The sequence below is a fragment of the Amblyomma americanum genome, chromosome 3 (assembly GCF_052857255.1).
Source record: "Amblyomma americanum isolate KBUSLIRL-KWMA chromosome 3, ASM5285725v1, whole genome shotgun sequence".
Classification (NCBI taxonomy): Eukaryota; Metazoa; Arthropoda; class Arachnida; order Ixodida; family Ixodidae; genus Amblyomma; species Amblyomma americanum.
In genome coordinates this window covers 196,774,970-196,788,857 of record NC_135499.1, presented here as the reverse complement: position 1 = coordinate 196,788,857, position 13,888 = coordinate 196,774,970, and the positions used below count along the sequence as shown (strand labels likewise).

At 45.1% G+C, this 13,888-nt stretch overlaps 1 protein-coding gene across 1 annotated transcript in view; it reads left to right on the top strand.

Moving 5' to 3' along the window:
• The window catches only part of Kap-alpha3 (karyopherin alpha3), a 40,884-nt gene that overhangs the window by 9,600 nt on the left and 17,396 nt on the right, over positions 1-13,888 (top strand). The window contains exons 6-8 of the mRNA XM_077659512.1: positions 383-597; positions 7,539-7,670; positions 10,681-10,809. Of these exons, the coding sequence (XP_077515638.1) occupies positions 383-597; positions 7,539-7,670; positions 10,681-10,809 (476 nt within the window). The remainder of the gene's footprint in view (positions 1-382; positions 598-7,538; positions 7,671-10,680; positions 10,810-13,888) is intronic.

The following is a 13,888-nucleotide window of genomic DNA, read 5'->3' as shown; positions in this document are numbered from 1 at the left end:
GATTATCTGACACTTTCGTTCTATTTTTGTTTTGCAACTGTACTCTGAGATTGCACCTTTTCTAGGGTACATAATAAGCGTATCTCGCTTCTTAGTACATTGAGTATTTCCATTACGTGTAGGCTTTGCTAGCTTCATATTCTACAATCTAGTGGAATGTGCCTCATGATACAACAGAGCTATTTGTTAATAGTTAATTCAGAGCTACAGCAGTCCTTAAAAACTGAGAGCTGTGCAAAACTATGGAATTTAATATTTTTATGATAAACACAAAATGAGGCAGTTTTGACAACTCGTGTGGCTGATCTTTTGCAGTTAGTTTTTAATTGGTGTTTAAATGTTTTGTATGTTGAGATGGCGCCGTGTGGTGTTGTGATTGTAGGGGATGGACCCCAGCTTCGAGACTATGTGATCAAGCTGGGTGTGGTGGAGCCACTACTGTCGTTCATCAAGCCCTCCATGCCACTTACGTTTTTGCGCAATGTTACGTGGGTCATTGTGAACCTGTGTCGAAACAAAGATCCTCCGCCTCCCTTGGACACCATCCGGGAGATTCTGCCTTCCCTTTGCCTCCTCATTCACCACACAGACAACAATGTGAGCCACACTTTTCATGTTCCCTTAATTTTCCTGCAGTGGCTGTGCGGCTGTTTTTTTTTATTTTGTGCTCGAGAGTACAGGTTATGATTTTGGGTATCGACAAAATTTTTAATGTGCACCATTGTTTCTACTGGCTGAAGATTGGCTATGCTCTTGTGCAGTGGCTTGTGCTCGTTTAGAGATTGCAATAGATGTACTCCGCAATGGGTCAGATCACATGCACAGGCTACTAGTAAATTAAAGTTGAAAGTGCTATAAATGTGCTGATGTTCGACATATTTTGATTTGTGGCTACTTGGGGAGTGTTTGTATTTGCAGGGGAGGGCAAAGCTCTCTGCCTCATGGCCATCGTCATAATTTTATATGTGGCAGAGTGTCAAATGTGGTTTACTGTATCTGACGCCTCTAGGTTGACCCATCTAAAACTAAGGCCACCTAACTTGTACATTATAAAATATGGTACACATTTGGCATGCATTCTGTGGAACATGCAGGATTGATTCATACCACCCAGCAATTAAAGGGATACTGAAGACAAACTGAAGGTGACCTGTGTCAATAACTACTACGCTTGGATGACATAGATGCTACTTTAACTGAAAACGGAGTTTTTATAAGCAAGAAAGGGTAAAAGAATGAAGTACAGGTGTCGCCACGACTGGTTGTTTTTGCAAGAAAATTGCAGTGTGTCAAGACAGTTTTTTGTGTGCAGATCCCTGAGGCTTGGCCACACCGCCATTAATTTCTAAACCATAATAACGGATTCCTTTCTAGTCTTGACGTCGCAAGATTCAATCAGTGGCGGAAAAAAATTTGAGTCCAATCACCTTGGCAACGAATGTTTCTTTTTCTGCTGGGCAAGCATCTACATAGGTAAAGAGGTGCAGAATTGATTTTTAGTGAGAAAAAAAGTTGGCTGGAGTTCCTTTGAGGAGGGAAGGAAGGAGGGAGGAAAATTATTATGAAGACATAGTTCTGAAATCTTAAGGGAACATGTATTTTTCTGCGGCAATTCCAAATACAGTTGAACCCCGCTACAACGAAATTCATGTGGTGCGCGAAAAATCTCATTGAAGTGGAAATTTCGTTGTTGCGAAATCAGCCCAAAAGCACTGTCAGGTTGGACAACATAGTCCCAAAACGTCATTTATTTCTAAAGAAGTAGGTCAGCTTCTTCTGTTTCTTTTTTCTTTTCTTTTTTTTTTTTTGCCACGAGTGGACTTTCGCACTCGGTAAGCAGTTGCATTGCGACGTCGTCATAGTGAGCACCAATCAATCTGCGGAGCACATCAAATGCTTCCATCACATTTAGTGCAGATGGTGGTGCTAAATCCCCTGCATCGTTATCATCCGATGATGCGTCGCACAGTGAAACATTTGCTCCCTGAGCTTTCTCTGAGCGCAGTAGAGGCGCAGGTTATGCAACAGTCGAGCGCGTCTTTGCACGAAACTTCTGCACTTTCACTCACTTTGTTGGGCTCATCCGCGGATAAAAATTTCACACACAACACCGTCGGAGTCTGCAATGATGACGACGAGCTTATCTCATGCCGGTCGTTGAAACTGAATACTACAACCGTTCAGCGGGCTGAAACCATCATGCCACAAAATGTTTAAAAGGCACCTGGCCTTGACTTGCTATATCAAGCCACTCACAGGAACGCTCTCGGCTCGGATCTCGCGAAACCCTTCAAACAAAGCGGCAACATCTTCGTACTTTGAAGCACGAATCCGCTTCCTTGCAAGTGACGTCGAGTCTTCCTGCAGCTGTTGTCGCAACTTGTTGCTGTTCTTCCAAATGGCAGACACAGTAACGTCGGTGACACCGTACTTTTTTGCCACTGTAGCAGTTTTCAAACCGCTCTCGACGCCCCTCACAATTCTCTGCTTGGTTTCGAGAACTTGCCGTTTGCTGGCTTTTGGAAGAGCATACGCCGTCGAAACTGAAGACAACCGAGGCTAGTAGATTGGCTCACGTTGTCAACTTATCGCTACACATGACGACACATCTCACTCATGGGCTCAAGCGTGACAAGACCGACAAGATGCTGCCGCATGTGCGCTTGGTACGAGCGGTGCTTGCAGCGTCATGTCATGCGTCCCGTGCACTCGTCGCGGCCACGGACGCCGCTCCAGCGGGCTCGTCTGGCCGCGCTTTCAAGTTTTGTCCAATCAGTGTGCCCAATGGAGGCGCATCAGAGAGAGAGGAAAAACGCCTGCTTTTCAATTTCTATCTTTTTTTTTTATCCTCCTGCCTTAAGCCTTGCCTTGAACCACACTGACAACGCTCCCCCGCTCTGCCTGTTGCCCCCATCTTGCGCAATCTGGGATTGCGCACGGGCCCGCACCAGTACGCGGGTTGCCAGGCTTTCCAGAAACTGCACTAATACGCGGTCTTCGATTACGCGCTGCCGCGTATTAAGCGGTACGCCAATACATTGAACTCTATGGGAAGCGAAGTGGTTGTCACAAAAAGCCGCATACAGTGTGGTCCTGCATTATAAGCGGTTACGTTATAAATGGTCTGAGCTGTATTTTGTTGAAGCAGCGTTTGTGTATCGGGGTTCGACTGTATCCCTTTTATTTTTATGTAAAACAAGTCTTTGTGTACTTGTGCTACATTTTTTGTAGTTAATTTGTTGTGAGCCCTCAAGAAATTTTGCAGCATAAAACCTGATAAAAAGCATGCCATTAGTTTTTTTTTGATGTCAATAAATACATTATAATGATAAAATTATCATCCTGCCTGTCATAGAACTTCAGTTATATGGTTTCAATGTTGCCACTCGGAAACTGGGGAAAAAAATTTCTTCCATAATTAGGCCTGTCAGCTGAAGTCGAACCTCACTACAACGAAACTGACGAGACGTGCGAAAAACTGTGTGGAAGTGTAAATTTTAGTGTGGGGAAATTTGTCCCAAAATGCTGTCAGACTTAACTACACACTTCACGAACATCATTTATTTCAGAAAAAAGTTGGTCATCCTTGTTTTCTTCCGTCCTTTGGACATCAGCACTGTGGTGTGATGCTTGAACTCTGTCAGCGGCTGCACCGCGATATCTCATGGGCGCCTCTGAAATTACGAGTCAGATGCGTCCATCACATCCAGTGCAGGAGGTGGGACCGATGCATCTTGTGCATCACTCTCATCGTCTGACGATACGTCGTTATGACGAACCTCTTCAGTTGTGGACTCATCATTTAACTCTTCGTGAGGAATTGCATCTGTGCCAACGGTGATGTATTCATCTATGCTGTCGTCCATTGCCATATTTCCGGCGTCCTGAAGGGCTGCCCATGCCACAAGAGCTTCTGTGGAGATGGCCCCACTCTGTAACGGTCTTCCTCTTCCGTTGTTGAGTTGACCGTCACTTCAGCGGCAGGCTTACAGCATGCATGTGCAAAGCAATTTTCAGTTATGCTTCGCTGGGTCAGTGTCCACGCCGCGGCAGTCATTTGTGAGGCCATGAATAAGTCCACTTTGGTCAGCTGTCCGGTGTCAACATTCAGCAGCAATCGCTGAATCAATCACTCCTGATAAGCACTTCAAAGCAATGCAGTTTGAAGGGAAAAACTGAACTTCCACATTTTCCAGCTTAATGTCAACATTGTGAACTGAGCAATTATCAGTAAGCAAGCACACCTTGCGGTTTTGGGCCTTCATATCGTGTTCGAAAGCTTTGATCAAATCACAGAAGATGGCCCGCGTCATCCATGATTTCTTGCTGGCCAAATACTTTACTGCCAAGCTCTTACTGCCTTTGAAGCCTCGAGGCCTCGCTCTTTTGCCGATAATGAGTGGGCAGCGCTTGTCCGAGCCGTCCATGTTGGTGCAGAAAAGCTGAGTTACTCACCTTTTGCTCTGCTTCCCTCCGCTGCATGGTTGGCCCTTCATGTCCAACGTCTTTGTGGGCAGGAGTTTATATATGAAGTCCTGTATGTGTGGAGGGGGGCATACAGTAGAATCTCGATAAACGGAAGTCGGTTAAACGGAACCAACGCTTAAATGGAACAAACGCCTCGCAGTTGGTTGGTTTTGTATTAAGGCAATGTAAAAAAATCTCGTTAATCGGAACAAGAATCTCCGGAACACCGTATAAACGGAACCGAAAATAGGCTCGAAACAGCGACTTGACGTGAATGCGCAGCCCCATCGCGGTACGCATCACTGTCCCCCCTCCCTTTTTCCGATTTCCGTCTTTGGACGTTTCCGGTTTTCTCGCACACTGCAACCGCATCGCTTGCTTTCTGTCACGGTGTGCTTGCAGGATTGTTCTGCTAGGCTGGCTAGGCCTTACACCTGCTGTTGAGCGTCTTCAGCGAAATTTCGTCAGCATCCGATGGCAGCGCAGAAGTGACCTCACAATGCCCTTACGTTAGAAAGGAAGGTGGAGATAATGACTTCGAGAGTGGTCGCTGCACAAAAACGGCGCTTGCGACGAACTACGCTGTCCCCAAGAGCAGCCTCACGAGGATACTTCAGGACAAGGATAAGCTGCGGCAGGCTTTCGGGACGTCACGCTTTGGCCCTCAAAGAAAACGACTGCGGGTGGCCAACCACGAAGATCTGGAGAAGTGCCTGGTGGTTTGGCTGCGGAGAGCCCACAGTGAAAACATTCCGGTCAGCGGGCCACTCATTCACGCCCAAGCAGAAGATTTTGTTCTGCAGCTCGGCATCGAAGGTTTCTTGGGCAGCGAAGGGTGGTTGACGAGATTTAAAGATCGGAATAGCATAGTGTGTCGTGCCGTTTCAGGGGAGGCTGCCGCTGCAGACAAGACAGCATGCGGGGATTGGTGATGGTGAGCAAGACGGCTCCCCAAAATCCTGCAGAAGTGAGCAGCCTGTCTAGTATGGGTGGCGCCATGCAAAGAAAACGGTTGCGAGAGCTAAAACAAGCAAACATAAAGTCCTTTTTCACAAGACAATAAAATTGCAGTTACCACAGATTTCCACGGAGTAAGTAGACTATTGACATTTTTTTAAAAATTTCTGTAGTGCTTTGAAAAAAAAAATTCACTGCTTACTGCTTTTGTGCAATAAAATTTGTGCCCATAGTATACCGTTCTCTTTATTATCTAGATTTTGCATTTGAGATCCACTTCCGCTGAGACTGCCAATTGCGCGCACACCTGCCTTGTCGGGACCAAGCAGCGCGGAACGGATTGCAAGCTCCTGAACCTTCTCTCTCTAAATGAAACTCCTGATGAACAGAACATATTTTCCCGGTCCCTTGAGGTTCCATGTAACGAGAGTCCACTGTACTTTCATTATGTCTGACACAGCGGGTGGCACCCAAGTCACTGCACCATTGGCATCTGAAGTAGCAGACTTGGCGCACAACACACTCACAACAATGTCATGCTGGGCCTTGAAACAGGTCAGCCAACCCGTGCTTGCCTTAAAATCGTTAATGCCGAGCATGCAAGCGTAGTTCCATGCCTTCTGTGGCAGCACACTTCCGCTGATTGGCATTTTCTTGGCACGCAAGTTCGGGGAAGCATGTGAACACCACTTTCTCAAGAACCTCATGTGCCGGTAGCGTCAACCCCTTGTGCTTAGTGGACATCCCTGAAGAAGGAGCACTGGTGATCGCATCCTGACAGCGTGCTGTTGGAGATGCCGAAATCCACTACGATGTCTCGTTTTTTTTCCTGCCGCTTGAAGTTCCGCTGATGGTTCATGCCTTCACCTCCAAAGAAAGATATTTCCACTTGTGGCCATGCTGATGTCGAGTTGAGCGCACAAGCAGAAGTGAAATGATCAACTGAATCAGGCCACCGTTGCACAGCTGTGCTGCGCCTGCTACCACGTTGTCTAGAATGGATACGGATTGGCTCCGGCTTGGCAATGCGGGCCCGCGCCTCGTTACTAGGCAGCCAGCCACATCGTCATCACCATCAAACAATGGCACCCCTTTATGAGTTTGCTTATGGGTGGCACAATGGGGGCATGCTTTTTGTGAAGCTATGCGGCATGGGTGTACAAAAAGTTAGACGTTTGGTGTTATGCTTATTTTACCGTAAAATAAATTTTTAAGCCTGGCTCCACGGAGCGAAAATTTCGTTGGAAGTGAAAACAAGCCCCCAAAAAATGCTTTGTTGTGAAGAAAACCTTGTTGCATTGACTGCTATTGCTAGCTGATGGGGAATTAGAAATATTATGTTGAAGCGGCGTTTATTGTAGCGGTGTTCAACTGTAGGTCCAAAAACCAACCTTAGAGTTACTGGCAATACGTTAGTGTACGCACTCTGTGGTGGCTTTGGTGTAAAGAGAGGTATTTTATCTGTTACCAGAATAGAAATTTTGACGGTTTGTTAGAAAAAGTCGGGGCTGCAGCTTGTTTTGCTGGGTACAAGCTCCCCGCTTCAAGAAGCCGCCATTTTCTTGCACCCACTGTCTCCATGAAGCCACATGCCTACCAACATACTTACTGTTGCCTTTTTGGGGTTTTTGGGTTGAAAAGACTCGGTAAAATGATTTTCGTGGACTTTGACTAAGTTTTATGCAGCGAATGGTATTTGGGAATGTACGAGCTCGCAGCAACTCAAGCTTGGCATGCTATCTCGCAGAGTATATCGACCGCTCCTTTTAAGAGGCTCCCTTTTATCTTGAATTCCGCTTTTTTTTTAATCAGATTTTCTATCCTCTTGAGGTTTGAATTAATGAGGTTCTACTGCATACATTCTATGGCAGTGGCGCTGTGGCAAGTGCCAGTGAAGTCTGAAAAATCGAGCAATTAGTTGTGATGCATTCGAAATTTCAGGCACTTATGGGGCATGTCACGGTGCCGTGAAAAAGTCAGAATAATCAAGCGTGTCCAAAAAACCAGGGGTCTAAATTTTCTGTTAGCGTCTGTACTGCATGCATTTTGTTTGTTATTGACCATTGTGTTCAGAGTGGTGAACTTGTGGCATACCTTCTTTGTTTGTGGCGCAGATCCTGGTAGACACAGTGTGGGCCATTTCCTACTTAACGGATGGGGGCAACGAGCAGATCCAATGGGTCATCGATTCTGGAGTGGTGCCCTTGCTAGTGCCGTTACTTAGCCACAAGGAGGTGAAAGTTCAGGTATGTCCAACAAAATATTTCAGCGGTTCTGCTTGTTAAGTGCACGTGTTTGTTATAGTGAGGTTGCAACTACCAATTTTTTTTGCCTGACAGTATGGTACAAGAAATGCTCTCTTGCAAAACAGTGGTGTGCATTGGATTGCAGCTCAAACTATAGTTGCACTTTTCTTTCTTTTTTGCATGTAAAGGTTACAGCTTTTTTGGTGGTGAGTGTTATAATATCCCCTTGTGGCGTGGCGTCCAGGTTTGTGGACACCACTGTGCAAAATTTTTCTCAAAGCCTCCATGTTGTTTTTCAGAAGTCAGTGATGCTGGCAGAGGCATATTTTTGTATGCAAAGGGGAAAAAAAAGACATTTGCATAGTTTTGCTTCCACTTAAAAATTATTTGAAGCGGAACATCGCTCTCAAAATTGTTTGATGGGGTCGGGTGGGGGGATAATTGCACTGCCTTGTATGGTTTGCTGATGGGGAATCGTAAATACTTCGTAGCGGCGGAAATTTTGCTGTAGTGGTGTTTGTTGTAGCGGGATTTGGCTATTCACATAGCATGGGTTGCACCAACTGTGGACAGCCAGGGCTATGTAAAAGCAGTCGCCGCCGCTCGTCTGTGCACATGTTGCGTGGCAAAATTTAGTCATGAGGAGCTTTAAAATGTGTGCAATACAACTGACCCTTTCCTCCGGCATATTGATTATAAGTTTGTGATTTGTTTTTCATGAAATTTGATTTTCCGGACTCCCTGATTTTTTTGTCGCTTTCGTGGTCCCTAGAGAGTCCGAAAAATCGGTCGTCGACTCTGCGTGCTGCCGTGCCTGGGCGCAAGGCCAACCGAGCAATGCGCCCACAAGGCAGCGCTGTCTCGGAGGAGGACATATAGGGAGGGTAAAATCTGGATGCGAGGCAGGAGGGGGCGGTTAACTATGGGGAGGTGGCGTCTCTCCGTGTTAGTGGTGTTATGGCGGTGGCAAGAGATTTGTATTTGACTCTTGCTTTAAATCGCTGAGCTCGAAGGCTTCATTAGCTTACTATGTTGGTGTCTGTTGAGCAATGGATGGTGCAACCAGCACTGATATACAGTGAATCAGATGTATCTCAGCATCACTGGTACTGTGGATCCGAAATCATAATAGTACACCAAACTGCGACGTGCAATGCTTGAAGAGAAGATTGAAACCATGCTTGAAGTCAACGCCGGCTGTAATGAAACAGAATGCAGTAAAATGTTGTTGTTCTGGTTCATAAAAACTAGGAATCCGAAACCGTAATAGTACACCAAACTGCAACATGCAATGCTTGAAGAGGAGATTGAAACCATGCTTGAAGTCAACGCCGGCTGTAATGAAATGGAATACAGTAAAATGTTGTTGTTCTGGTTCATAAAAACTACGAATACGGAACCATAATAGTACACCAAACTGCGACATGCAATGCTTTAAGAGAAGATTGAAACCATGCTTGAAGTCAACGCTGGCTGTAATGAAACGGAATACAGTAAAACGTTGTTATTCTGGTTCATAAAAACTACGAATCCGAAACCATAATAGTACACCAAACTGCGACATGCAGTGCTTGAAGAGAAGATTGAAACCATGCTTGATTTCAGCGCCGGCTGTAATGAAACCGAATACAGTCAAATGTTGTTCTGGTTCATAAAATTTTGATTCATACGCTCAAAACCGCAGGCAATAAAATAGTCTCTTTGAGTCTCACTATTTTTCTCCCGTTTAATACATTCCCGGATAACACGTCTTCCTGGTTACTACGTTCGAAAGTTCGGCAAATTCTGGTCGTATAATACGTTTAGTGACCAACTGCACATGTGTGTGTGGCAAACCTGGAGGCACGCCTTGTCTGAGAAACAAGTGCAGTGTCCTCTTTGCAATGCTTCTGTGCAAAAGGGGAAAGCATCCAGAGACTAACGTGCATGCTAACACACGAGCGGGCCATTCCTGTGGGGAAGCGACAGAGAAAAATGAAACAGCTTCTTTGCAGTGCCTTAGGGCAAGGGTGCAAAGCATCTAGAACTGCAACGATGCAACGAGGCAGTGACGCCAGCTTACTTAAAGTGTTGCCATTCTCGAATGGACTGAATGTTTTGCAAAGTTTCTTCTGCACTAAAGGCAACGCAAACATGCACCTCATTTTCTGAGCACTAGAAAGGGAGCTGTTCAGACTTTGTACTAAAAATGAATACCTTTGTATCTCTCTCAGCAGTTTCGTTTTTCAAAATTAGGTGTTTTGGATATGTTTCCTGGATAATGCATTTTCCCCCCAATTTTTTTTTTTAACGTTTCAGTGAGTTTTTATTATATAGACAGAAAGCATGCTAATTGGTTTAGCGGTTTGCAAGTAGGGGTAAAAAGGCTCGAAAATAGGATAAAGTATGACTGGAGATTGTGCTGTCTTATTGGTCGAAAATTGGCGGTCACGCGACAGTCACACGCTGCTCAAATTTACAGCTTTGTGACAGTGCATAAGCCCTTCTCTCCTCTGCTGCGCAAGTGAAATGGCATCTGCCTTTTGTTCAGTTCTGAAGGCGAAGAGGAGGTCTTCTGCTGTGTTTGGCCTTTAAAACGGAAGGTTTTGGCCATTTCTTATGGGAAATAAAAAGCCAAAGGTGATCACGGAATGTTTTAGAACAGTAAAATGGGGAAATTTCACTACTTCGACTGCTTTCCGATTGCAGTGTATTGCATTTTTCGTTTGTTATTGTTATTAATTTCAACTTCGGTTAATTTTAACTGTGTTGGCGCCCCCTGCAGTTTGATCTATGAGCTTGTACTGTGAAGCAGAGGATGAATTGTTCGTGACCCTTTTTTTTTTACAGGCTTAATTATTGCCTTTAATTTGTTATCTGTATGGGGTATGTTATGCCTGAAAATCAGTAAAATGCATGACTTCTGACTGGCCTAGCTGTGAATGAGCTGAGTGCTTTCATGTTATGATGAGTCATTTGTTTTACTTGTAGCTGCAATTCGGATTGCTGACATTTTTTTCTTGCTTTGCAGACTGCTGCATTGAGGGCAGTAGGTAACATAGTTACGGGCACCGATGAGCAGACACAGGTGGTACTCAACTGTGATGCGCTGGCGCACTTCCCCGCACTGCTGACTCATCCCAAAGAGAAAATCAACAAGGCAAGTCTGGGGGCCTTTTCATGCTGTGCATTCTGCAGGAGTGCAAAAGCTGCGCCAATTGTGCCGTTTTGATATAATTGCATATTTCTGTGCCAAGCTGCGCCACAATGCCCCAACTGTAGTCGGATACAACTTAAGTCTGCAGTGAAGCTCCACCCACATTCAGGACCGCTGTGCTGAATTCCTCCACGACATAAAGTAATCCACTGTTGCAGCTTGCTGCCTAAACAAGGAGCTAATCACAAGAAAAAAAATTGTAATCCATAGAATTTTCATACCTGGCTTTTGATTAATAAAGTCAAACATTAAAAAGCTTATTTCATTATCTGTTTTATTGGTTAGTGGAGTAATACAGGACAGCGCGGACCATGGCCCAGTGTTAGCAACTGCCGTGTTTTTAAATTGTATCATACCGTAGCCGCAAAAGCTTTCAGCCTCTTGCAGGGCCAGGTAGTGCACAGATTTCAGCCAAAGCTTTGCTGGACCTTGCCCACTGAAACAAACATAATTGCACTGAAGTTAGTTTCATGCAAGGAGTTTTCAAAACAATTTTTTTAACCTCTTAGTTTTATGGTTTTTAGTTTTTTCGCTCTGCTAATACTAATTCTAAATAACTGCTTCAGATATTCACATCTTTTAACTTTTTGTTCCAAACTTAAGCTTTCCTTTTCCTTGAACTTCTCCAAATTTGGAATTTGGTGCTCCGAAATGAATTTATTTTTTTTCCCCGTGACTTGGTCCGAAGCTAAGATTTTCCTGCTCCAAAAATTTCTCCAAATTCTGTTTCAGCTGTCTGCACCCAATTCTTCCTTCTTGGACATTGCCAACAAAAAGCAGCACATGTCTTAAAAGTGTTGCAGCCATGTCTCATTTCTCTCGTTTCTTTTTTTATCGGGGGGGGGGGGGGGGGGGGGGGGGCATATTTAGAATTTACCTGCCAGAGTGTTAAGAGTGACTATGTGCTGGCTCTCATTATCTGATGTAAGTTAGGTGCGAGGAATGATGATGAGACTCGCGAAAGGTGGTTGCACTTTCCTGTGCCAAAGCTTGCAGTCTTGGGAGCTCCCATCACTTGGCCATCTGCCTTCTATGGCTGACACAGCAGTGCATCTGAGGACAGTGTCCCTGTCCACTGTCACTTCCTTGAAGTGTTTTCAGTGGACAGGTGCAGTCCGATGATCAAAGAGCAATAGGCCCTCTTGTGTGCTGGTGAGCTCCCTGTGCATCTAGAGCAAGGAGCAGTGCACTGCCTCATCAAGAGTCCAGGGGGCGGGGCTGGAGTTCCCCTTGCTCTACGCTTGGGTCGAGCACCGCTTCATGCCGCCCCCTGTCTCGTTCTGACCATAGTAAGCACCTCTGTTGTTGCATCCCATACTAGGGTATGCATGCGTTGAGTATCATAATAGTGAATTTTAGTCACTGTTTCTATATTTTGACGATTGTTGATTTTAGTTACAGTCGAGCCCACTTATAATGAACATGAGCGTCACGCGGCATCCGTTCATTATATCCCGAAGTTCGTAGTAAGTGGACCACAGCTTTAAAGCCAGTTGCTTGTCAAAACAAAATTTTTTCTTTGCAAAAAAAGTCCGTGATGGACGTCTTTTTTTGCAGCGCAGATCCGATGAGGGAGGTTTCCAGTTTATTTAAAGCAGAAGTGTTTGTATCGCCGAGGTTCTTGCCATAGACAAGCTGTCTGAGGCTCTCTATGTAGCTTATTGCTACAGGCGCGCTTACGGGTGGTAAGCGCGCCTGTAGCAATGAACTACATAGCAAACAAGCAATAACAAAGGTAGTTACATAGCAATAACAAAGGTAGCTCATTCCCACAGTGAAATTTTTCTCCTGATTCTCATTTTTCATACTGTCTCAGTTACGTCGAATATTTTTTGCAGTTTGTAATTTGGAATTAACAAGGGGGTGCTATAATTGGCTATGGGGAATTAAATCTGATTGCAAAGAATTGATTGAATGGTAGGTTACAGGTTGTTGGTATCTTTGTATCTACATTCATTGATCTTTGTTAAAGAGTAAATTTTGTTTTGATAATGGTTGCAGTATACCTACTTTAGATAGGGATTCTCAAACTGGGTTCTGCAGGCTGCTTTTGTGGGCTCAGCAAGCATCCACAGTGGCATGTCTCCCTTTTCCGTTACACTTCTGGCAGGTGTGTGTGAAGCAGACACAGTACTTGATTTGTTAAAACTCATTGATGCCAGAGCGCCGGTGAAAGCTGTAAAGGGGTTGTGTGATTCTGTGCGCTGTCCAGCCAGTTGAGTGCGCGAATGTGGGCGAAAGTTTGTCTTGTGACTAGTGTCTGCTTTCTTGTCGTGGGGTTAAAAGGTCTGAGCATGAGTAAAAACTGATTGCTGGAAGCAAGAAAGCAAGCAACACTGACCCGTTGTGACAGGGCTCCTTGGCACACGTTGAAGGCTTTTGAGGTTCCTTGAGACAAAAAATTAGAGCCCCTGCTTTAGATACTAGTTAGTTCTGTTGGTGAAAGAACATTATAGTGTCTGATTCACCATTCCATTTAGATAACCTTAGCATCAAACTGCTATGTTGTGATGGATGTCGTTGACATCCAGCAGCTCCACAGAATGTACCCTATCCTTCTTGTCTGGCTGCTGCGGTGGCTGAGTGGTTACGCCACTTGGCTGCTGGCCCGAAAGACGCGGGTTCGATCCCGGCCGCGGCGGTCGAATTTCGATGGAGGCGAAATTCTAGAAGCCCGTGTACTGTGCGATGTCAGTGCATGTTAAAGAACCCCAGGTGGTCGAAACTTCCGGAGCCCTTCACTACGGCATCTCATAGTCTGAGTCGCTTTGGGGTGTTAAACCCCCATAAACCAAACCAAACCCTCTTGTCTGGAGTGTTCGAGCAGTGCCATGTCTGCGAGTGCAACCACAAACCACACATGAGTAGATTACTCAAACCGAGCAGCTGCTTTCCATAGCGTATTACTGAGATGCTCGAAAAAAGATTGCTGGGCAGCATCCACATTGTTGATTCTGAAAGTGAATCTGCATATTATGTTTGGAAAATGCAGAAAGGGTGCCAGCTCCTCAAAAGTAATAGC